This window comes from Lynx canadensis, chromosome B4 (assembly GCF_007474595.2).
Source record: "Lynx canadensis isolate LIC74 chromosome B4, mLynCan4.pri.v2, whole genome shotgun sequence".
Taxonomy (NCBI): Eukaryota; Metazoa; Chordata; class Mammalia; order Carnivora; family Felidae; genus Lynx; species Lynx canadensis.
The window spans coordinates 44,402,413-44,428,231 of record NC_044309.1 but is presented as its reverse complement, the minus strand read 5'-3'; the positions used below and the strand labels follow the sequence as shown (position 1 = coordinate 44,428,231).

Sequence of the window (25,819 nt, the reverse complement as noted above, 5' to 3'; positions counted from 1 at the left end):
GCTGTTTTCAACAAGTGATACTAGAATAATTAGACATTTATATGCAAAAGTTTAAAGAAAGGAAACATGTCATATACAAAAATTAATTTGAAGTAGAGTGTCCAATTCACTGTAAACTTACAGCTTTTAGAGACCACATAGGAGAAAAAAATTCAACTTCAGGTAAATTGAAATTTTCATAGGACCAAAAACCCCTCAGAAGTCATGACTCAAAAAAAAATGATTACACTTTATCAAACTAAAACTCTGCCCTTCTTTTCTTCTAAAACTTCTAAGGACAATGTTAAGAGAATAAAAGATAAGAATGAGAGACTGCAAACAATATTCATAAAACACATGTCTGATAAAATATCAGTATCAAACATATAATGAACTTTCATTACTCATCAACAAGAAAACAATGAAATAACAGTAGGCAAAAATTTGAATCAATACTTTACCACAAAAGATACATGATTAACAAAAAAACACATGAAAATATGGCTATTCATTAGAAAAATACAAATTAAAACCACACTTAATTATGCTGTACCCTTACGAAACTGGTTTTAAAAACTGGCAGCATTAAACGTTGGAGGGATTCAAACAAATGGAATTTCATACCCTGCTGATAGGAATGCAAAATGGTACAGCCACTTTGCAAATGCAGTTTGTAGTTACCCACTGATGAGGAAATTATGACCCAGAAGTTTCAAGTTGCCAGAGGGCACATAGCTAACTGAGACTCAAATCTGATTCGAGATCCTATTGCTTTCTAGGATACAACACAGTCTTCCTCTTGAAAAGGAAGGAATCAAATAGAAATGCATACGCATTCATAGAGAATAATCTTTGTAATGACTGGTGGCATTGATTTCCAGACAAAACGTGCATGATGGTGACCGAAGTTTGCGGGATTCCTTCCTAAATCCGTGTGAGTTGTAGAAACAGTATGGAGAAGTTTCCTTCTTAATCCTCATCAGGAAAGCTGATACTCTCTTACTCCACCAACCTGTGCTCGTAACGTGGCTGTCTCCACGTGAAAGGGCAGAGGTGAGGGGTCTGATGTCGCTCACGCTGGTGCACCCAATATTCCAGCATCATCTCTGCCAGAGGCTGGCATATTGGTACAGGCCATAAAAAAGCAAAGGCATTCTGAAATGAGAGAGGAAGACTCTAGGACTTTAAGAAGTCTGGTTCTTTACAAGAAAAAATATCGTCCTTGTCTTTTGTTATTGTTCCTATTATGAGGTAGCCACACAGGGAATTCTCTTCTCACAAGTAAAGGGCAGGAGTTTGTAACAGTCAGAAGCAATCATCCTCATTTTTGTCATACTTGCACAGTTTCCACCTTTTGTCTCTTTCCAGTGACTTATCCTGAAATAGGAACATATAAACGATGTGAAATATACGCGGATGTAGACAAAATAGAAAATATTGGTCCAAAATTAAGGTGATGTGTCTTTTCTTTCCTTGTAGAAACTGTCCTTTTACACCCTAGGCTATCCCAGAGTAACTGATAAAGAAGAAAGCATAAAGTTGGAAAGCCTCTCTCTCTCTCCACATACTCATTGCCTGAACATAAGTCCTTTGGAAGTGTGTGTGTGTGTGTGTGTGTGTGATCTCTGTGTGTGTGTGAGTACACATATATGTGTGTATGTATGTATGCCTATATATTTATGTGTGCATGTTTTTCCTATATACTTTCAGAAATGTAAATGCACATCTGTGATTATAGAACCTACTAGTTAGTATCTACTCTAGAAACTTACACTTGGAGAAAGGGATATGAGTTATCTTCCCATTTCCATGACATGCTGGTTCCTTTACGGGAGAGCCCAATCCAAGTGTACAAGTGCATCTGACTTCGAATGAAGTTCTGTAATAAAAGGAACATATTTTATGACCAAAATCTTTTTATGTTCCTGAATATAAGTAACAATCCTGTTGTTATTATTTTATTGTAGTGTATAACATAAAACAGAAAATTAACTTCATCCCGATTCTATTTAAATTGTAAAATAATGAAATCTCTGTTATTGATATTTTATTAAATACCGAGGCATGAAAGAAGACTCTCTTCTCTTCACTATGTTTATTTTTTAATTTCTTTTCATAACTTATTCCTGTAGCTCAAAGATGAGTTCTGAACAAAGTCTGATTTTTACCTTGGAGTGCAGGTGTGATAGATATGACATTTTTTTTTTTACCAATGTTGTCTTATATTTTTGTTACACAAGCACCACATTTATTTCTTGCAAAATGGGCATCTTGAGGAAGGAGTCCTTACCCCATCAGATGAGCATTTCTATAGCTGGCTGGAAACTACTTAGTAAGTATTAAATAATCGATATTCACCTTGTACTTTAATTTTTACAAAGCATTTGCACATGTATTGTCTTCCTTGATCTTCCTAATTGTATTGTAAGGAAAATGCAGTCTTTCACAGGGGGGTTATAATAGGTCACTCATTTCTTTTTTATTTATTTGAAAACAGTTGACACACAATTATTGATTTAAGGGGTACAGTAAGTATAGCAGTTCAACTTTCCACACGTTATGCTCTGCTCACTCCAGGTGTAGTTACCATGACAGCCAGTTTCATTGCCTACTCTCCACCTTTTCCAAGTGAGGAGACTGATGCTCTGGTTGATTTAGTCACACAAGACAACAAGTGAAAGGGGGTTAAATTGAGGGTTTCTGGCCGTACTTTCTATTTTTCTCCATTCTGCTTTAATTTTCACCCTCCGTTTTTATTTTTCTGTTTGTCTTCTACTCCTTTGGGAAGATGATGAAAGCTGAGTCACTCTACCCAGAGATGTGTGCATCTAAATACAAAGCTTTGGCATCAATTTCAGGGTTTGCGTATATATGGCATTGATTCTCAATGAAGATAACCTGTAGGAAAGATACAGTTTCTAGATCCTGAAACTCATACTTGGACCCTCTGTATAACTGTGAACCCCAAGTTGAGATTTCTTTTGTCAACAGATGCATCACCTGTGGGTATGTCAAGAGAGGATTAATGAATACATCTTTTACAACGTTCTGAAATTTCTGTAAGCCTATGGAAAGGCTGAAGATGTACTCAGTTACGGAATACACATTCATAGTTAAAGCCAGAGTTACACAGGCTAACACATCTCACATGTTTTCCAGTGCTTCTATAATAATTCTGGTTAGGATGAGTATAGTTATATAATTGTGAAAATGTGGTCACTATTCATGTATATTCTATAGTTCTCATTTAAGAAGATGATAATGTATTTTGTCACTTAATGTGCTTATTAATTTATGCTGAACAGATTTCACATTCATTCTTTTATCACTGTAACATCTTTTCAATACATTATATTTTTATATAAATTCTTTACCATCTCTGTAATCAAATTAGGATTTAAAAATTTATCCTATTGGGGTGTCTGGGTGGCTCAGCTGATTGGGTGGCTGACTTTGGCTCAGGTCATGATCTCACAGTTCATGAGTTCAAGCTCCGTGTCAGGCTTTGTGCTGACAGCTCGGAGTCTGAACCCTGCTTTGGATTCTGTGTCTCCCTCTCCTTCTGCCCTTCCCTTGCTCACACTGTCTCTCTCTCAAAAATAAATAAACATAAAAACATAAAATAAAAAAAATTTATCCTATTAATATTACAATTATAATTTTCTTTTTTTAAATCTGAGATATAATGGACATATAAGATTATATTAGTTTCAAGTGTACAACACAATGATTCACTATTTGCTTGTATTAATAAATGATCACAGTAAATCTAGTAAACACCCTTACCATACATGCAATTTTGTATTGGAGTAAAAAGGAGATTAATTCAGACTCTACAAATGTCTTCTTTCTGGATTCCACATTTGCTTGGTTTTGTTGATGATTTTCAAGTTCTTTATATTTTTATAGCTGTTTTAGAGCAGTTGAAAGCCAAGTATATGGACAGTTGGACTAGTACCAAAAACCAAGTGATTTTTACAGTCAATCTATATTTGAGAGGATATTAAATGATTACCCTTAACTTAGAATGTTAATATATATTAGCTCTTTGGTAGAAATAATAGTAAATCATTTCAATATTCAAAGCAAGGCATAATGATAAGGATTATGAAACATTTAGTTTGGTTCTTTGGAAGCTAATATGAGTTAATGTAATATGAGTTGGAATGAGCTGATCTTCAACTTTAAATTTATATAGAGGTTTTCTTTTACATCAAGCTCAGTGAAAATGCTATATTTCTTGATTTTGTTAGAGGTATAATGATTTTTCTCAGAGAGGCTGAAAATAAATTTCTATGAAATTGTTGATATGGGATATAAAGTTATCTGTGATAAAGCAATATCCTTTAAAGGTAAATAATTTCTTTTTTTAAAGTTTATTTATTAATTTTTAGACACACACACACACACACACAGAGCATGAGTGGGGGAGGGGCAGAAAAGAAGGAGACAGAGAATCCCAAGCAGGCTCCCCACCTGCAGCACAGAGCCTGATGCAGGGCTTCAACTCACTAACTGTGAGATCATGGCCTGAGAGAAATCAAGAGTTGGATGCTTAACCAACTGAGCCACCCAGGTGCCCCAAAGATAAATATTTTCTCATTGCTTCATGTGTGACTTTACATTTGCTATACTGTGGAAATTCTAACTGTGGATGAATCAGTTGAGTTACATGAACTTTTAACCTCATTTCAATTGGTATGTCTCACTTTAACATGACCACTGTCTGGATCCGAGTTAGCTGATGACTGTAAACTCTTCAAATCACTCGAATATTATTGAGCACTAAGATTTAACCTACCTACAACTAAGGGCTAGACAAATACAGTGTGGGGTAGAAAACAGAACATATACATCACCAGTTCTTCTTCATCTTCTATCTTAACAAGTGTGGCGCCCATATTCTTGCAGATATTCTTACTGTCTTGAAAAGTGTTGAAATCACGTGAAAAATGGTAACATTTATCTCCACAACATGACCATTGAGTTTTACATATGTTCCTCCTGTGTCCTTGAAAACAAAAGATATCGCCCGGAGACCACTCGGTAAGTACCCTCATAGGCACCCCGGGGCTGAGAGATTGAGTCCTAGTTATTCTAGGAACATTTATTCTATGAGACTGATGGGCTTTATTTCTGCTTTCTGAAAAGAGCCATGACTTGGGAAGAGGGTCACATATCTTACAAACATCCAAAAATCTCTAGGAAAACCTTCTAAAAAGATTGGCATTTTCCCTCACAACCGCTGCCAAAAGGACTTCACAGTGGAAAGTAACCTCTCTGTATTTTTCAGACAAGGAAAATCTGTAGGTACAAAGCTCATCGTAACATAGTACCTGACTACGTACCAGTATTAAGGGGTGTGATAATGATCAGAGAATATGATAAGGGAGATCTACAGGGTTTTTTTTTGTAGAAAAAAAATACCATTTTGAGAGATGGTGATATAGTACATACTGAAAAATCTAAGCTCTGGGAAAGACTGAGTTTTTTCAGTTGAATAAGATTGAAAATGGGGCTCTAGTTCGTTTAATCTGTGAGAAAATCTAAGTGAGCAGAAAAGAAGAAGATTGAGGGAAATAGAGAAGAAACCTGTTGGTCTTATTCTTCAATCCATTCAGATTCATACCTGTGTTAAGTGGAAACTCTATGATAGTCGTGTTTTTAAATGTGGACTCGTCTTGCTGGGTCCTATTGTCCAGTGGAAGCTTCTGCGTTTCATTTGTCGTATGACCCTGGAAAACTTTATTTTATATCATTAGCTTGAGGGAAACCATATGGGACTGAATAAAAGACAACATTATAATTTTAATATGTTGGTTAACGTTCAGGACTAAGGACCATTTTTATTACTGTGCTTTTTTTTGGCAACTCTTCTCTGCATATGATTTACAGACTTACACCTCATTTAGTGAAAATACATTAATTGATGACAAGACATCTTCCCACACCGTGATAAGTGAGAACAACAGCAACAGTGAGAAATGAAAAGTTTCTGCCTTCAAGGAACTCACTCACTATAATGGAGATAGTATGAGATTAGAGGACTTTATATGGTGGGTGATAGAGCAAAGGTAATGGCGAGCTACTCTTAGAATTCAGAAAAGGGTTGACTGGCTAAAGGTAGGTTCTAGAATAGTGTGACAGGTCAGCCAGACCTCACATATTAGTGTTCATCTTCAAGTTGCTTTTTGTCTATGGATCATGCAGAGATAGTAGAGTGAAAAAGGTAGACAATAAAATTCTAGATCTGTGCACTCAATTTTCTAAAGTAGACAAATGGTGACAAAATGATGCATTAACTTGGTTCAATTAGTACATCCAGAAGACATGCTGTGTATAAGGGATTTTAGGGGTATAAGGCTGCAAAGGAAAACAGAAAGCGCATCATAAAAAACCCCTTATATGGACGTTAAGTTATTAATATAAGAACGGCAGTCTAAATGTTTTTAAGTTCCACAATTCACTTGCGAAATATCAGTAATGTTCAATATTCTGCTAGTTATGTTAATGGCCTTAATCGTTATAACGACTGCTTCACTACCCCAGAACTTGTTACTCCTTGAGTGTCATTGATATGGGGGTTGTTTAGCTTTTGAGAGCCAGTTAAAAGGAAAGCCAAATAATCAGATTTTAAAACATCACTTGATTGCTAAGTAAAGGATGAGTACAAGTGCAAAGATATGGGAATCATGAAGAATAATTCAGAGGCACAATTTCTTTCCCAAATTTTCTTATGCTGCAATCCTACAACTATAACATTACTAACTCCATACTTGGCTGTTAGTCACTTTGAACTCAAAAGTTCTTATACAGCTCAATGTTTCTCATACAGAAACATTTTCTGAACAGTTCACTTCTGATTCTATCTAAGGAATATCCTTGCTATGCTACTATGATAAAAACTTCCCTGAACGGTTATGTGGTTTAGTTTTTATTATTTTTGTGTTTTGATTATAAAAGGATAAAAGCAATATTTGATTGTTTACAGTGCTACACAAACTGTTTGTAATACTTGATTATATGAATTCTTCGATATTTGTAACAACATAGAATGTTGGTCCTGGCCACGCGATAAAAGTACTTTGATGAATTTATTAATTTTGTTCAGTAATATTTTTGGTTGTGGTTAGCCCTACATGTCCCACTTACTGCGGTATGCAAAGGGTGGTTTTCTACTAGAACCTTTAAAAATATTCATGATGAATGCTTACATTTTAATTTTTTAAAATTTTTTAATTTTTTAAAACTGTTATTGAAATATTGTCAACACATAATTTCACGTTTTCAGGTGTTGACAATTCTATCCATTATGCTATGTTTACACAAGTGTAGTTACCATCTGGCACTTTGCAAAGCTAATATGATACCACTAACAACATTCTTTATGTTACACCTTTCATCCCCGTGACTTACTCCATAACTGGAAGCCTGTACCTTCCACTCCTCTTCACCCATTTTGCTCTCCACCTACCATCTTCCCCTTTGGGAACCGTGAGTTTGTTCTCTGTATTTATGGGTCTCTTTCTGTTTTTTGGTTGTGTGTACTTCTTTAAAAAATTCCACATATAAGTGAAATCATTTGGTATTTGTTTTTCTCCGACCGGTCTATTCCACTTAGCATAATACCCTCTAGGTCCAACTGTACTGCATGAAAGGCAAGATCTTTTTCTCTTTTATGGCTGAATAACATTCAGGGGAATTCTTATGCACTGTTGCAGGGAATGGAAATTGGTAAATTACTGTGGAAAACAGTAGGCTCCTCAAGAGATAAACAATAGAAATACCATACATTCCAGTAATTCAAATACTGTATATTTATCCAAAGAAAATGAAAACACTAATTCAGAAAGATATATGCACCCTTATGTTTATAGCAGAATTATTTACAGTAGCTGAGAAATGGAATCAACCTCAGTGTCCACTGACAGATGAATGGATAAAAATATGGTGTGCATATGTAAAATGGAATATATATCTAAATTAACATATATCAGAATGTCTTTTATTTTTATTTATCATTTATTTATTTATTTATTTTTAATGTTTATTTTTATTTTTGAGAGACAGAGTGCATGTGCGCATGTGAGTGAGGGAGAGGCAGAGAGAAAGACCGAGAATCTGAATCAGTCTCTGCACTGTCAGCGCAAAACCCGATGTGGGGCTGGAACCCACAAACTGTGAGATCATGACCTGAGCCTAAGTCAGATGCTCAACCGACTGGAGACACCCAGGCGCCCCAGAACGTGTCTTTTAAAGAGAACAGTTTAATGCTTACACATCATATTTGACTTATTTTTAAGGAGAAATAAGTATATTTCAAAAGGTATATGTTATTTTTAAAATAAAAAATACTCTTTTTAAAACTCAAACTCTTATTAAGAACTGCTTTTTAAACCCAATCGTTCATTTCTTTTCTTTTTTAATTGAAGTGTAATTAACATACAGTGTTACTTTAGTCTCAGATGCACAATATAATAATTCAACAACTATACATTAATCAGTGCTCATCAAGATAAGTTACTCTAAGTCTTTTTTTTATCTATTTGACCCATCTCCCAACCCACATCTTCTCTGGCAACCACCAGCTTGTTCTTTTTTATTTAAGGGTCTTTTTGTTCATCTCTTTTTTCTTCTGTTTGTTCATTTGTTTTGTTTCTTCAATTCCACATATGAGTGGAGCCATATGGTACTTGCCTTTCTCCGAACATTATATTCTCTAGGCCCTTCTATGTCATTGCAAATGATAAGGGTTCATTATTTTTTTTTAAATTTTTTTGTTTTACATTTTTTAAAATTTATTTTTGAGAGAGAGAGAGAGACAGAGCACAAGTGGGGGAGAGGCAGAGAGAGAGAGAGAGAGAGAGGGAGACACAGAATCTGAAGCAGGCTCCAGGCTCCAAGCTGTCAGCACAGAGCTCGACGTGGGGCTCGAACCCACAAACCGGGAGATCATGACCTGAGCCAGAGTCAGATGCCCAACGGACCGAGCCACCCAGGTGCCCCAAGGGTTCATTATTTTTAATGGCTAGATAATATTTCCTTGTGTGTGTGTGTGTGTGTGTGTGTGTGTGTGTGTATACCATCTTTTCTTTATCCATTCCTCAGTTGATGGATACCTGAGCTGTTTCCATTTCTTGGTTATTGCTAATAATACTGCTCTTATAAATATAGGGGTAGGCACAGCTGGGTGCCTCAGTTGGTTAAACACCTGACTTCGGCTCAGGTCATGATCTCATGGTTCATGAGTTCTGGTCTTGTGTCAGGCTCTGTACTGACAGCTCAGAGCCAGGAGCCTGCTTTGGATTCTGTGTCTCCCTCTCTCTCAAAAAAATAAATAAACATAAATATAGGGGCACCTGTATTCATTTGAATTAGTGTTTTGTATTTGTTACAAACCCCAGTCATTTATATACTACATGAAAATTTTTGCTATATTTTTACTCAATCCATATAATTATATAAACGGTATTTTGTGTTAACTATTTTTCAACTTAAGTAAATTTACTTTAAAGGAAAAATTAATACCACCACCATAAATGGAGTCCTATATTTTTCGCCACAATGAATTTCAAGTAACCTATAACTAGTAAAAAATAAATTATATCCATTGATCTTCAAATCGTTTCAAGTTAAGGATGCATGCACTATATTTTACTTATTTTATTTAAAAAAAATGTGTATTTATTTATTTTGAGAGAGAAGAAGTGCCGGTGCATGTGAGTGGGGGAGGGCCATAGAGAGAGGGAGAGAGAGACTCCCATGCAGCCTCCATGCTGTCAGTGTGCAGAGCCTGATGTGGGGCTCAATGTAATGAACTGTGAGATGAGGACCGGAGCCGAAATCAAGAGTTGAATGATTAACTGATTTGAGCCACTCAGGCACCCCTATGCACTACATTTAAAAAAAAATTTTTTTTAATGTTTATTTTTATTTTTGACAGAGAGAGAGACAGAGCATGAGCGGGGGACGGGCAGAGAGAGAGGGAGACACAGAATCCGAAGCAGGCTCCAGGCTCTGAGCTGTCAGCACAGAGCCCGACGTGGGGCTCGAACTCAGACTGTGAGATCATGACCTGAGCCGAAGTCCGACTGAGCCACCCAGGTGCCCCGTCTATGCACTACATTTTAAAATGATCATACTATGATGTATTTACTAAACTGAATTTGTGAAAAAACAATAAAATAAAAATAACGTTGGCATGAAACTCATCTCTCAGAGCTTGAAGAAAGAAAAAAGTGGAAAAAAAATGTAGCTTGGAAATTCTTCTAGGTGTTCATTAATGAATAAGGAATAAAAAACTTGCATCATGGTATTGTGAGGCACTCTGATTATATCAGTTGAATCATGCTGAGGTTGTTTTTCACCCTTCTTTCTTTGTTCTTCACCCTTCTCTCTTTGCTGTATCTGTGTGAGATTGTTTGGATCTCTATTTCAATCCAGAAGGTACTAGATAAGCATCCATTATGTGTAAGTTGTCATGAAAGGGGTTGTGTCTAAGGAATATAGAGGTTTTCAAAACTTCTAAAGAGTACATTAAAAATACACATAGAGGAGTGTTTCTGCCAGAATGGTGGCATGATTAGTTCCGTGGGACTGCTCCTTAGCAGAACAACCGTAATGAATGAAAACAATCATTAAAAAAATCAACCACTTGGGGTGCCTGGGTGGCTTACTTGGTTAAGTGTCTGACTTTGGCTCAGGTAGTGATCTCGTGGACCATGGGTTCGAGCCCTGTGTCAGGCTCTATGCTGACAGCTCAGAGCCTAAAGCCTGCTTTGGATTCTGCGTCTCCTTTCTCTCTGCTTCTCCCCGCTTATACTCTGTCCCTTTCTCAAAAATAAATATACCTTTAAAAAAATCAACCACTTAAAGTCTTTGAAACTTGTGTTAAATATTTATTTAAGAAAATGAACTAACTCTTGATAAGAGCAGTGAGAATCTATAGCACTTGAGCTATGAACTGTAAAGCTTAAAATTATTTGGTTGAGGGGCGCCTGGGTGGCTCAGTCAGTTGAGCAGATGACTTTGGCTCAGGTCATGATCTCGCAGTTCGTGAGTTCGAGTCCCGCATCAGGCTCTGTGCTGACAGCTCAGAGCCTGCGGTCTGCTTCCGATTCTGTGTCTCCCTCTCTCTCTGCCCCTTCCCCGCTCATGCTCTGACTCTCTCTGTCTCTCAAAAATGAATAAACGTTAAAAAATTTTTTTAATTATTTGGTTGAAATAAGATTATGATTCGTGGAAACAAAGGTAAGTAAGGAAGGAAATTTTAACATAAATCAGGAGTGAGTAAAAAAACTGCTAATGGTTTCTTGGCACTTGGATGACATGATCTGAATTTATTTGGCAGTTTCAGTAGGAATTTGAAAGTCTATTGACTTCAGAGTTAATTAGCCGGCGATTGGAATAGTACAGGAGACAAGTATTAATGATTGTATGAAACATTTATGAGAATAAACAATTTAAAAAGTAAATGTGAGCTGCCAACCGGAGACATGGAGGTAAAGCCAACAGGACTGGAGAGTTCATCGAGAGGAGGTGTCATAGAGGAGAGAGAAATTTTCTCTACACCCAGCACGATCGATCATAAACAAAACCTCAAAGGCAACCTTCCCTGGAAACATCCTGAAAGCGATCCAGGCTTTAAGAGTAAAGCTTAGAGCATTTTTACTTTTGGCCTGGCTAGATTTTAATTCTTTTATCAACACAGAAAGGGATTTTCTGGTGTCTTCTATGCTTTTGTCAACCCAGCTAGTATTCTTATAATCGTGGTTTCAAATTCTAGTTCAGACATCCTACTTATATCTGTGTTGATTAAATCCCTGGCCATCATTTCTTCCTGTCCTTTCCTTTGCGGTGAGTTCCTCCATCTTGTCATTTTGGAGGATGAAAATAAAAAAATAAAAAATTAAAATTGAAAAAGTAAGAACAAAACACACACACAAAAGCAAATGAAGGAGGCTAGTTCCTAGGTATGCTTTGGTCTGCTCATTGAAGAAGGCTATATAGAATAGAGAAAAAGAGAAAGAAAATATTAGTTAAAAAAATTAAAAAATTAAATGATAAAATAGAATAAAATAAAAAAATAAAAGTCAATTAAAAAAATAAAATAAAAATAAAGAATTTGCTCTTTCTGTATCCAAGAAAGAGAAAGAAAAAAAGACAAATAAAAAAGAAAACAGTGTAAACAAAAACAGAAACAAAGAAAATGAGCAGATAAATGAACCAGTAAACAGAATGACCACTCGATTGAAGTCATGTCCAGTTTCCCCTAGTTCAGTTTCCAGAACTGAAACTGCAGCACACTTGTGTGGTGGAAGGGATTTTTGCTGGTCTTCTGGGGGATGTGCCTAAAGGGCACAGGTGGGCAGGGCTTGGTGTTATGACTCAGTTCTCCACTTGGTGGCTCTGCTTTACTTACTGGGGTCCATCTGTGTGCGCACCATTTCACTAGAAGTGAAAATGGCTTCACCAAGCTTCATAATCTCTAGTGCAGGAACCACATGCCCTCACCGACCTGCAATCAAGCACACCTCCCCTTTGACTCAGGCCTCTGTCTGATCCTTGCGTCTATCCTGTTCATGTCCAAGTTGTCCGCCTGCCAGCCAGCACCTCCCTCCAGAGTTTTATCTCAGAGGGGGCTGTGTTTCAAAACCCTGAACTTCAGAGACCCCCCTGTGGCTTGGACCCAAGCCAACTCTCTGGGGGAGTGTCTCACCAAGCGATGGCCGGGCACCGGCTGGTCCCAGAAAAATGCTCCCGCGATCACACAGTGGCAGAGTCCCAGAGTTTATGGCAAATCACAACACGCAGACCACACTGGGTTTTGCTGCCCTCCAGTGTCTTTGTTCCAATATCAGTAAATGTGGCTACTCTCCACAGGGTCTGCTTGGACTTTTGCCTATAGGGAGACCGCATGGCCTCTACCAAATGCACTCCAATCAGGGGAATCACTTTTCCCCCTGTGGAACATGGATCCCTCAGATAGTGCTGCCTGTTCCTAGGGATTTGTCCTACTTCCTCATCAGACACCGCCAGGCACTGAGCTCAAGACTTCAGACTTATACTCCACTGTTTATAGGGTCCTGGCAGTATTGAAACCCTCTCCTTTCTCCCTGTCAGTGGTTTAGGGGGGCAGATTTTTTGTCCAGTCCCCTACAATTGTTTTCACCCTTTCATTCACTCTCTCTTTCTCTCCAACTACTTTTGGGAGGAGTGCTTTTCTTGCATGATCCTGATGTGCTTGTTGCATTCTCTCCCTTTCTCTTTCTCTCTCTCTGTCCTCTCTCCTTGAAAACGGCTCCTTATCCTTGGCTCCATGGCTTTTCACTCCTCCAGTTCACCTCTCTGCACCACATACCTGCCAAGTTCTCTGGCTCTAATTACTCAGATTGTTGCATTCATTAATCCTCAAATCAGTTTCCTAGGTGTTCAAAATGATTTGATGCTGTATGACAAAGCTTTAATAGTCATCAAGACAGTATGGTACTGGCACAAGAACAGACACTCAGATCAATGGAACAAAATAGGACCAGAAATGGACCCACAAACGTATGGTCAACTAATCTTCGACCAAGCAGAAAAGAATATCTGATGGAAAAAAGGCAGTCTCTTCAGCAAATGGTGTTGGGAAAACTAGACAGTGACGTGCAGAAAAATGAACCTGGACCACTTTCTTACACCATACACAAAAATAAACTCAAAATCAATATAAGACTTAAATGTAAGACAGGAGACCATCAAAATCCTAGAGGAGAAAACAGGCAGCAACTTCTTTGACCTCAGCCACAGGAACTTCTTACTAGACATTATTCCAGATGCAAGGGGAACAAAAGCAAAAATGAACTATTGGGACCTCATCAAATAAAAAGCTTCTGCACAGCAAAGGAAACAATCAGCAAAACAAAAAGGCAAGTGACAGAATGGGAGAAGATATTTGCAAATGACATGTCAGATAAAGGGTTAGTATCCAAAATCTATAAAGAACTTATCAAATTCAACACTCAAAAAGCAAATAATCCAGTGAAGAAATGGACGAGAGACATGAACAGACACTTTTCCAAAGAAGACATCCAGATGGCCTACAGACACATGAAAAGATGCTCCATATCACTCATCATCAGGGAAATACAAATCAAAACCACAATGAGATACCACCTCACCTGTCAGAATGGCTTACATTAACAACTCAGGCAACAACAGATGTTGGCAAGGATGCAGAGAAAGAGGATCACTTTTACACTGCTGGTGGGAATGCAAACTGGAGCAGCCACTCTGGAGAACAGTATGGAGGTTCCTCAAAAAATTAAAAATAGAACTACCCTACGACCCAGCAATTGTACTACTAGCTATTTATCCAAAGGATACAAAAATGCTGATTCAAAGGCGCACATGTACTCCAAAGTTTATAGCAATACTATCAACAATACCTACGTCATGGAAGGACTCCAAATGTCCACCGACTGACACATGGGTAAAGGAGAGGCAGTGTACATATACAATGGAATATTACTCAGCCATCAAAAAGAATGATATCTTGCCATTTACAACAATGTGGATGAACTACAATGTAGGACGCTCAGTGAAATCAGTCAGGCAGAGAAAGATAAATATCATAAGATTTCACTCATATGTGGAATTTAAGAAACAAAACAGATGAACATAGGGGAAGGGAAAGAAAAATAAGGTGAAAACAGAGAGGGAGACAAACTATAAGAGACTTGTAAATACAAAGACCAAACTGAGGGTTGCTGGGCAGGTGTTGAGTGGGGGGATGGGCTAAATGGGTGATGGGCATGAAGGCGGGCACTTGTTGGGATGAGCACTGGGTGTTATTTATACATACGAGATGAATCACTAAATTCTACTCCTGAAACCATTATTACACTATGTGTTAACTAACTTGGATTTAAATAAAATTAAAACAACAACAACGACGACAGAAAAAAAACTAAAAAGAGTAAAGGATACATCAGAAGCTTCTGAGGAATTTTGTAAATGGCCAAGTAGTTACATTAGTGGTGAAGGTAGAACGATTTCCTGGGTAGAACTAGAGATCATAGCTATGGAACCCCCAGAAGAAGAAAAGCAGTAAAAATAGTAATTCCTGGGGTATTGTTAGGAATGGCTAGTGGTTCAGTCAGTTGAGTGTCTGACTCTAGATATTGGCTCAGGTCATGATCTCATAGTTTGTGGGATCGAGCCCCACTTCAGGATCTGTGCTCAGAGCACAGAGCCTGCTTGGGATTCTCTCTCTCCCTCTCTCTCACTCTGCCCCTCCTCTGCACGCACGCGCTCTCTCTCTCTCTCAAAATAAATGAATATTTAAAAAATTCTGTAAAAGAAATAGTAATTCTTAAAGCAGGAGATATTCGGTTCAGGGCACAGATCCTGATTAACTTACCAATGGATCCCAAGACTGCAGTTGTTACAAGGAGAAGGAAACAGAGGATTCCAAGAATCACTACAGCGAGACACCAGACGAATGGCACTGAAGGCCCTGGCCAGAGAGAAAGTGAGACACTGAGGAGGTCAGCATAAAAAAAAGACTGAATTAAAGACCAGGATTTTGAGGGAGACTTTCCCGTAAATTCAAGGCCCTAACTCTTGAACGTCCTCAAACTGGGAATTATAAGTTGAGGAGAACATTGATCAGTCGGAAACAATTGTGAACCAAGAGTAACACGTCTGGGTTCTCGTCCCTACTCTGTTACCAAGTATTTCTTAGGGAAGTCACTTATTCTCACTTTATTAAAAAAAATCCCCTGATTTATCTCAATGGTTTAGGGATTCAGAGTGGAATATTAGATCTATACACTTGTTTTAAAAATGTAAAAATGCTTCTAAAATATATCACTTTCATACATAAAAGTAGAAATCCCTTTTATTGACCCACAATCAGAAGATATTTATTAGTTTGTAATATCATATGTTTTCATACATACATAAACATCCGCAGTTTCCTCACTGGAGTCTCACTACTGTTCTCATCATTAGGAACAACCATTGCCATTACGTAGAAGAAATCGTAGGGGCGCCTGGGTGGCTTAGTTTGTTAAGCCTCCGGCTTCAACTCAAGTCATGATCTTACAGTTTGTGAGTTACAGCCGTACGTGGGGCTCCTGAAGCCTGGAGCCTGCCTCGGATTCTGTGTCTCCCTCTCTCTCTGCCCCTCCCCTGCTTGCTCTCTCTCTCTCTCTCTCTCCCTCTCAAAAATAAATAAACATTAAAAAAAGAAGAAACTATAATCAGAGACGTGAATCAAATAATGTTAATCAAGTGTTATTTCTTGAAACATCATAGAATGAGTCAGTAGTGACATCAGGAGATTCAGATGTTTCCAAACAAACTGAAAAGAAATAATTTCCATCCTTGCCTCAGTAATGAATGTATGGCTATGGCACCCACATGACTTTAATTCTCTGGAATATACTAACCATGGGTATCGGTTTTTCAACACGGCTTTTTCTTTAGAGTATAAGACACAGTTGAAGCAATCTTGTGAAAGTGGGTAAGCTGACTCTTGGCACAGTGGCTTTTGTTTTATGTTACTTGAATCACATACACATAGGCTAAGCAATGGGAAGCTAGGTCCTCTACGGGCACTTTACCTTTTTCTATAGAAGATTCCATTCTCATTACTTTTGTCTGATTGGAACTTGAAGTGTAAGTTTTCACTTTTGAGTAAACTGGGATGTGGTCACCACTTCATATTCTTATTATTTCTGAGAAAGCATGTAAGTTATGAATGCATGAAGAGAGTTGGCAGGATAGGGTGTTTCCCAAATAAAGGAGATCGATGGAATTGTTTTCTGCTTACGAGGTAAAGTCCATCAGGTAAGTCTTTTAAATGACAGAATCTTGAAAATAAGGTAGACATAATGTGTCATATGCTAAATTATAATGGACTTCTTTAGAAGAAATGCATAACAAGGAACAGAAAATAATATCAGAATTCAGTAAGGCGGGGGGACTGGGTGGCTCAGTCGGTTGAGCACCCAACTCTCAGTTTCAACTCAGGTCATACTCTCACAGTTTTGTGAGTTCGAGCCCCACGTTGGACTCAACAATGACGGTGTGGATTCTGCTCGGGATTCTCTCTCTCCCTTTCTCTATCCCTCCTTCGCTCCCATTGTCTCTGTCTCTCTCAAAATAAATATAAACTTTAAAAAAATTTTTTAAAAATCCAAAAGGATTTATATTAAAAAAAAAGAATTCAGTAAGGATTGGGGAAAAATACTCACTTTTTTTTGGCATCTGCTTCTTAGGAGGATGTTTGATATCCATATATGTTGTATGTGTTTCATTCATCTCTGAGAAATTTTAGGATACAATTCTAAAAGACATAAAAATTGGCAGTTTTTTTTTAAGTAAGTTTTGAGGTTCTGCCCATGGGTTTTCTCTAGACCACTGAAATTAGTGTTTCGTGCCATTTAACTGCTAATGCATGATTTTACCTTTGCAATTTTCTTCCAAGAAAGCTTTTTGCCTCAGATTATTTTTTTTATCACTTATCAGCATCTCTCTTTGTTCATATTTATTTATTTATTTATTTGCATCTATCTTTAGATGCTTAGGTAATTGTCATTTTGCTTGCCACTTGTAATTTTCCAAATGTGGTGTTAAATTAATTTTAAAAGATCAACACTGTCACGATCCTTGAAATATTTACACTACACTTAAAAATTGTCCCTACCCAGAATAATACACAGAAAATTTGTATGCATCATTTGTATTGTAAAGATAATGTTACATAATAGGTTATTCTAAAACTTCTCCCTCATGATCTTTCCTGATATGTATTTTTTTCAATTTATCTTTACTCTTTCTGTTTTATGGCTCAAAGGCAATTCACTTCCAGCAGTCTCCTAAAGGCTTATTGTCACCTCTTGTAACGTGATGTTGGAAATGAATGCCCTACAATTAGGACAATTTGGTTTAGTCGTCATCCAGTGGGTGTGTTGTGTTATTTCCATAATATTTGAAAGCATAAGCTAAAAGCAACCAGTTCTCCTTGCAAATTTTTGAAGAATTAATGAATTTGTTTCAAGTATTTTTTTTTATGTCTATTTATTTTGGAGAGAGAGACGGAGTGCAAGCGAGGGAGGGACAGAGAGAGAGGGAGACAAAATCCAAAGCAGGCTCCAGGCTCTGAGCTGTTAGCACAGAGCCCGATGTGGGGCTCAAACCCACGAACCTGAGCTGAAGCTGGAGGCTTAACCAACTGAGCCACCCAGGCACTCCTGTTTCAAGTATTTTAAAATAAAACAAAGAAATTTATATGAACTAAACTCCTGATTCCATAAAAACCTTAACATTTCTTATCATGACCGGTTTGCCAGCGTACCATCAAATTAAACACTTTTTACGTATTTTAATTTTTCAGAGAATTATGCTTCGTTGTTATCTTTTATAATGTAATTAGATATATACAGGTGTCTGTATGTTCATAGTATTCAGTTGATGACATTTAATAATTTCCAACGTGATAACTTCTCCCAAAAACTTATGATCACAGAGAAAAGTATTTATAATGCTTTACATATGTTTGCCAAGTCTGGAGTATATCAGAATGTGGAAGCCCTATCACATAAATAAGCAAAGACAAGACGTGGATATGAAAGAGAGAAACATTGATTAAATAATTAATTATTCATATCCTACCTTCATCGATGTGCTCTTTTGTTCCATTAACTCACGTGGTTAATCCAAGAGATAAATTGAAATATTTGCCTGGAAAACTATAGTTGTATTCGATGGTAAACCATGAAAAATTACCGGAGATACTCCCCTTGAAAAGCAATTGTAAAATCTGAACTGGTTGGCTCGTGTGCTGCAAGGCTAGATTTACTGGACTGCTTTTTAAAATTTCTATTCTTCGTGGGGCGCCTGGGTGGCTCAGTCAGTTAAGCATCGGTCTTCGGCTCAGGTCATGATCTCACGGTTCATGAGTTTGAGCCCTGTGTCTGGCTCTGTGCTGACAGCTTGGAGCCTGGAGTCTGCTTCAGATTCTGTGTCTCCCTCTCTGTTCCTCCCCTGCTCTCTCTCTCTCTCTCTCTCAAATATAAAATTAAAAAAAATTCTATTCTTTGTAATCTCTATACACAATCAAGTGGCCCTAGTAACAGTGAGATGTGCTGAGAGCAACAGCTATAGATAAGAGTTGGTGATACCTGTGTTAGTGCGGTGAGCTTCTGCTGGCACTGGAGTCCGATCCAAACAGAAGAGGTGAGCCCCAGTGGGCAAATGGAATAGATTCTTCTGGGCTCTACGTACCCTCTGCTCTGGTGACCCAATAGGCTTCGGTGTTTGTCAGCTACATGTGAACATGTCAGAACACAGTTCATATTTGAACTTCTGTCTTCTCATTTGCATCTTTGATTACGGAAATAGGCGGTTGTTTTTTTTTTTTCAGCAGAGAAGATAAAAGGGCAAAATAATTTAAAGGGCCATGCCCATTTTGCACAAAATCCAAACACATCATTGTTAAAAAAAACAAAAGGCCACTATCACCACTAGACCATCACCAACAAATACTAAGCTTCTAAACCTATCTCTATTACAGACACAAACCTTTGGGGTTGCATTTAAAATTTCTTTTAACGTTTATTTATTTTTGAGACAGAGAGAGAAAGAGCATGAATGGGGGAGGGTCAGAGAGAGGGAGACACAGAATCTGAAATAGGCTCCAGGCTCTGAGCTGTCAGCACAGAGCCCGACGCGGGGCTCGAACTCACGAACTGTGAGATCGTGACCTGAGCCGAAGTCGGATGCTTAACTGACTGAGCCACCCAGGCGCCCCAAACCTTTGGGGTTCTAAATAGAAACTCTGCTTAACAAGACATTGAAATCTACCTTCTAAACTAGCATAGTATCAATTACGTGAAATTCCATGAACACTAATAGTCCATCATTCCTCACATTTATCTGGAAGAGATTTTGAATAATAAATTCTCAAGTCTTAAGGCAGATTGAGAGCCATTCAATCCCTGGTTCCTTTAAAAGACATCTCAATTCAATTGCTTTATGTTTTCAAACTCCCCCCCCCCCCCCCATTTCATGGTATCTTTGCAGTCTGCTTTTCAGTTGTTCCAGCATAAACACAGAGCATACTTGCACTAATTTTCAAGTCTTAATGATTTTTGGTGTCCTTCCCCTCGAGTCTGTAATTATAAAGAACAGAAATATGTTCGCTTCCTCCTTTGTAGTCTGAGGCAACATTCCCTACGATATTAAAAACAGGCGTTTACAGAAGTGTTCAAACAGAATGAGCGCAATCAGAGGATAAATGGGGCAGCCTGGGAAAGAGTAATCCTATTTCTACTCTGTCTATATGTTCCTTTTGGTTTTCTAACAGCCATTTCTCATGTTTGTCCTGCTCTCCCCAACCTCTAAAGATGTCACAACAGCCATCACACAAGCTGAGCACTCAACACCATTGTGATTGCAATATTAGACCCTGAAGCTATTTGCTTAAGGCTTTAGTTGCCCACATTTGTAAATCCATCAAATGTTTCCATTCTTCTTAGTTACTCCTCCTCTTAATCAAAAAGTCAATTCTCTGTCCCACTTGTTGATCATTGTCTTTTCATTACTGCACTTTTTTATAGCATTTTATCTTTTTTCAACCAATAATATACAGTCATAATTATTTTCATCACACAGCACATGTGCCCCATTACTTCCAAAACTTTCACTGATTCTTTTTTTTACTTTTATTTATTTATTTTGAGAGAAAGAGAGAGAGAGAGAGAAAGAGAGAGAGCATGAGCAGGGGAGGGGCAGAGAGAGGGACTGAGAGTTCCAAACAGGCTCTGTGCTCTTAGCACGGATCCCGAGGTGGGCCTCGAACTCAAGAACTGTGAGATCACCCATGAACCAAAATCAAGAGCTGATACTTCACTGACTGAGCCACCACTATGTCTTTAAACTTTCGCATCCAACATAGTTCTCTTAGTCTTTCCTATGATTATGCTTTACCTTACAAATTGCTTTCTCAAAGTTTTAAGTATCAATTCACCCAGGTTACTGAACACTTTATAAGAAGTCAGCACTGTGCTAAGCACTTTGCGGGTGTTATCACAATCCTGAAATAGTTTGAAGTTTCTAAAAAACAAATCACATTTGCTATTACTAGGTAATGATAAAAGTAATAGGCATTGTTAGCTTTTTGTCGGTTTTCTTTTTTGTCTTCATTTCAAGAATATACACAAGTAGAGAAACACAAAACAATCCTAAACTTAGAGTCCACTCAAGAACCTGTTATTTCATACAAGCCTCAGGTAGCTGTTGAATAGCATTAAGAACCGAAAAAGAAGCTCAAAGAAATCAACGTTTAAAATATGGAAAAGAGGAGACTCTTAAGAAAATATTAACATTGGAACACAATATTTGTCATCTCCAAAGCATACTTATTCTTAAAATTAATCAGTGGTATTACATTTTTCAAAATCTTTATGCTTTATTTCTCTGATTATAAAAATTAAGACTCAGTTTCATATTTTCTGACTTCCCTTATACACTAAATACGGTGCAAGCTTTTTTACTTTTGTGTTATTTAGTATTCGAATAACATGAGCTAATTGGTTATAGCCATTAGTAGTAAATATTTTGCTTTTTGAAGAAAGAAGTATTTCTTACTATGTAAGTAGAGTACAAACAAAATTTTAACAAGACAATAACCACTCAATAAAACATTTAATTATTAAGTAAACAGAAAGACCTTTATTATGACCTTTTGCAAAATTATTGATAGCTTTTATATCTTCTATTTTCTTCCAATGACTAGCAGGGCTAAGTGTTACACGTTTTTGTACAAGAGTATTCCTTAAGTGTTTTTTTTTAAATCAGTTGTTTATTTTACAATAATTTTAGATTTACAGAAAGGTTACATAGTACAGTTTCCTTACAGTCCTCACCCAGTTTCCATAATGTAATCCTTTGTTACCACAATCAAAACCCAAAGTACTCAACCTTGATACATCGCTAATGAAGAATCTCCAGACTGTGTTTGAATTTCATCACTTCTTCCATTAATATCCTTTTTGTTTTTAAAGATTCATTTGAGGCTACAACATGACATTTAGTTACCATGTCTACTTTGAACTGTGACACTTGCCGTCTTTTCTTGTCGTTAGGTTGCACGTAAATGTCTCTCAATTTTGTTTTTCTGATATTTTTTCACATGTTCAGACTGGAGTTATGAGTTTCTAGAATGGCAGTTCCAAAGGTGAAATCAAATCTCACCACAGATACGTTGTCCACATGATATCACTGTGGATATTAACCTTATTGCTTGAGTAATTTAGTGTTTGCCAGATGTTCCCACTGTAAAGTTACCCTTGTCTGCCTTTCCTTTGTAAAAGGTCGTTGAGTTCTGTCCACTCCAGGTGGGGTTAAACATGTTGAAGAGGAGTATTTGAAACGTTTCCCTGAAGATTTGTCTTTCTCCCCTTTATTCCTTTTTATTAAATCATTTATAATAGCACAGGCTCACAGATATTAATTTTCTACTTCAGTTATGATTGAGTGCTGCTTTATTTATTTTGTGGCTTACATTGTTTCAGTTTTGGCCATTGGGAAGTTTTTCAGGTTGGCTCCTTTATGTATTCCTTTGACATGCCCCAAACTTTTTTTTTTTTTTTAAGAGAGAAAGAGAGAGAGAGAGAGAGAGAGAGAGAGAGAGAGAGAGAGTCTCAAGCAGGCTACACAACCTTGATCTCACCACCCTGAGATCATGACCTGAGCTGAAATCAAGAGTCAGATGCTTGGGGCACCTGGGTGGCTCAGTCGCTGAAGCATCCGACTTTGGCTCAGGTCACGATCTCTCAGCTCGTGAGTTTAAGCCCTGCATCAGGCTTTTTGCTGACAGCTCAGCCTGGAGCCTGCTTTGGATTCAGTGTCTCCCTCTCTCTCTGCCCCTCCCCCACTTGAGCCTGTGTCTCTCTTTCCAAAAAATAAATAAACATGAAAAAAAAAAAAAAGAGTAAGATGCTTAACTGACTTAAGCCACCCAGGCACTCCATGACCCAATCTTTACTTACATATACATATATATACACACATACATATACATACATATACATATATATATATATATATGTCTTTTAAGTCTTTTAAGAGTATAATATGAGAGGAAAATAGCTGGGCAAGGTAGCCTATTAATTAGTTGTTTGAGAATAATTTTCTAAGCAGTGAAACTTGAATAATAATCTCAAAAATTTGTTCAGGGCTGTTTTGCTATGTATGTACATATATGTGAGTAGGAGGAATTCATGTTAAGAGCAGCTCCAGTGTGTTAGACGTAACCTTAATGATACGGATTTGTTTGCAGTCTTTGTTTAACAAATTATACTTCTTAAGTTTGAGTAAAACCAACAAAAAGGATATGAGTTATATCTATAAGATTTTGAGATTAAATTTAGTGTTAAAATGCAAATAATAAGTGAAAAGTGTCCTCAGAGACCGTGTCACTTGTATTGTATTGATCTTATATACGTATGGTGCTTTCTCGAGGTCGCAAGATCAGAATTATTATGTTTTTTACTGCATACATATCTAGCCAGTATCCTGTTTTGTATATGTTTTCTGAATTAAAACGTTGCAGGGCATTTCAGAGAATGATTTACCAAATCAATTTAGTTTCTTCTCTTCAGAAAGAGGTATCCACAAATTGTTATAAATTTGTTTTCACCGGAAATATCATTTTGAAGTTGAAAGTTCGTGTATGTTTCTTTACCAAAGTGATGTGATGCTCTACTATTTTTCTCTTCAACACTGATGTACTACTTTACTAAGGGTACTGTCATCTTACGGTGTCCCTGGAGAAAATGGCAACGTGGTCTGGCAAAATCTCTTTTAATTTTGGAAAGCTGAATCATCTGTCTCATACTTTACCTCAATAGAAGCAAACCAAAAATATGACCGTCAAAGTTCCTAATTGGATGTTTAAATATTTTGCTGATAAAGACAAAAATTGGCCTTAGGTACATGTTAAAGCATTTTAGCTATTTTCATAGTACAATAAGGACTAATTTCAAACATAGCCTTGACATGTTTTTGTCTCCCTCATTCAAAGTTGAAGGTTTGAACTGCCTTTTCCTGGTCATACCACAACAAAGTCAGTGACAGTGGTCTAAGTCTATTAATTTCAACATGTTTAGTCTACTTACCATTATTAAATATTTTTAAGTGCCTTCAAATGACACAGAGAGGATAAACATGCACATTAAGAGTGCATTTGTAATTTATGAAGGTAGATTTGAAGTGAAGCATTATCTCGAAATGCATTCTACTTTTAAAATTTTAAATGGTTGAAGGAGTTTCAGTTAATTGACTTAATACTGTATAAAAATGGCTATTTTACCTGATGGATTAAAATATCCCATGTCTTGGGGCGCCTGGGTGGCTCAGTCGGTTAAGCCTCCGACTTCAGCTCAGGTCACGATCTCGCGGTCCGTGAGTTCGAGCCCCGCGTCGGGCTCTGGGCTGATGGCTCAGAGCCTGGAGCCTGCTTCCGATTCTGTGTCTCCCGCTCTCTCTGCCCCTCTCCCGTTCATGCTCTGTCTCTCTCTGTCTCAAAAATAAAATAAGCTTAAAAAAAAAAAGCAAAAAAAAAAAAATATCCCATGTCTTGTCCTACGTGAGAGCTAGTAACCATTTGGACAGAATTGAATTATCTCTATGTTGGTCGGCTCAGAATGTGAGTCTTGTGATTCCATTTCTTCTTTCTCCATGTCCAACACTATAGCCCTAGGTTTTCTTTCTCCAAGGATACGTTCTAAGAATTGGTCTATAATCCCCCCTCCTCCTTTTGCTTTTGTTTTATGGACCTCTGCAAAGTCTGCATGCCTATTAGCTAATTTACAGAACAGGATCCATTTTGCATGGAACTATCAAGATGTAGATGGCAATCTAAGTCAGACACGTTGGCTGATCATAGGCGCATGTTGATGTAGAACCACTCTTAACTATAGTAACGTCTAAGGCAAAACAATTTTGAGGCTATTTCCCCTTTTTTACTTCGTGAAATGATGAAGGTTTTAAGATTGTGTGATATTAGCCTTCCAATAAACTGTAAAATTACCTTAGCAGTTTGCTTAAAACCTAGGATAATTGTAGTAATAAGAGATTACAAGGACAACAACAACAAAATAGTTCTAAATATCCTGAAGAAAAAGCAACATTTATCTGATATTTATTAGTAATTTCTTTAATATTTTCAGTTAAACTATCCTTAGATATTAACTTTGTATTAAATAATATTAAATACTAAGTATTAAAATCTTAAGAAAGGTTTTATAAATCTTTTAATTAGATGTATAATAAATAGATATTAAATAGATATAAATATATATAAAATAAGATATAAATAGATATAAAAATATTTTATAAATCTTTTTAATTAGATGTATAAATACATCTTCTCTGATGGATTTATAGGAGAATTTGACTGGCTTCCCGGTCACTTCATGGACAATGGAAAATTATACCTTCCTTTCCTTAATAATGACATTAAATAAAACCTACAGGCTAAATGTCCTTTCCTTACAGTGAGGAAGTGAAATATCTACTGAAGTGTGGTGTGTGATGTGAAACATTGAATATGCTTTTACTGCTTTCCCACGTATTTTTTTTTTTTTTTTTTTTTTAATGCAAACTTTTTCTTTTAGAATTAACCTTAGGTCTGTTTCACAGCCCACATTCTCGGTGGTAAGACATGAATAAATGATTTAAACACAACGGCCAGGTAGAAAAACAGTAACAAAACATTGACATTGGAATTGTCCCCAGGAAGAGAGCTTGACCTTGGGTGAGAGGATTCTCCTCAGAGCAGCCCAGT

At 37.2% G+C, this 25,819-nt stretch overlaps 1 protein-coding gene across 1 annotated transcript; it reads right to left on the bottom strand.

The window, feature by feature from the left end:
• Window positions 1-420: 420 nt before the first annotated feature.
• LOC115518393 (C-type lectin domain family 1 member B-like) lies at window positions 421-19,263 on the bottom strand. Its single transcript, XM_030321866.1, has 7 exons — window positions 19,152-19,263; window positions 17,223-17,314; window positions 15,383-15,478; window positions 5,609-5,722; window positions 4,839-4,990; window positions 1,752-1,858; window positions 421-1,356 (listed from the first exon to the last, which is right to left on the bottom strand). Exons 2-7 carry the CDS (start codon window positions 17,287-17,289, stop codon window positions 1,224-1,226), a joined length of 669 nt encoding a protein of 222 aa, XP_030177726.1. The 5' UTR covers window positions 17,290-17,314; window positions 19,152-19,263; the 3' UTR covers window positions 421-1,223.
• Window positions 19,264-25,819: the final 6,556 nt, after the last annotated feature.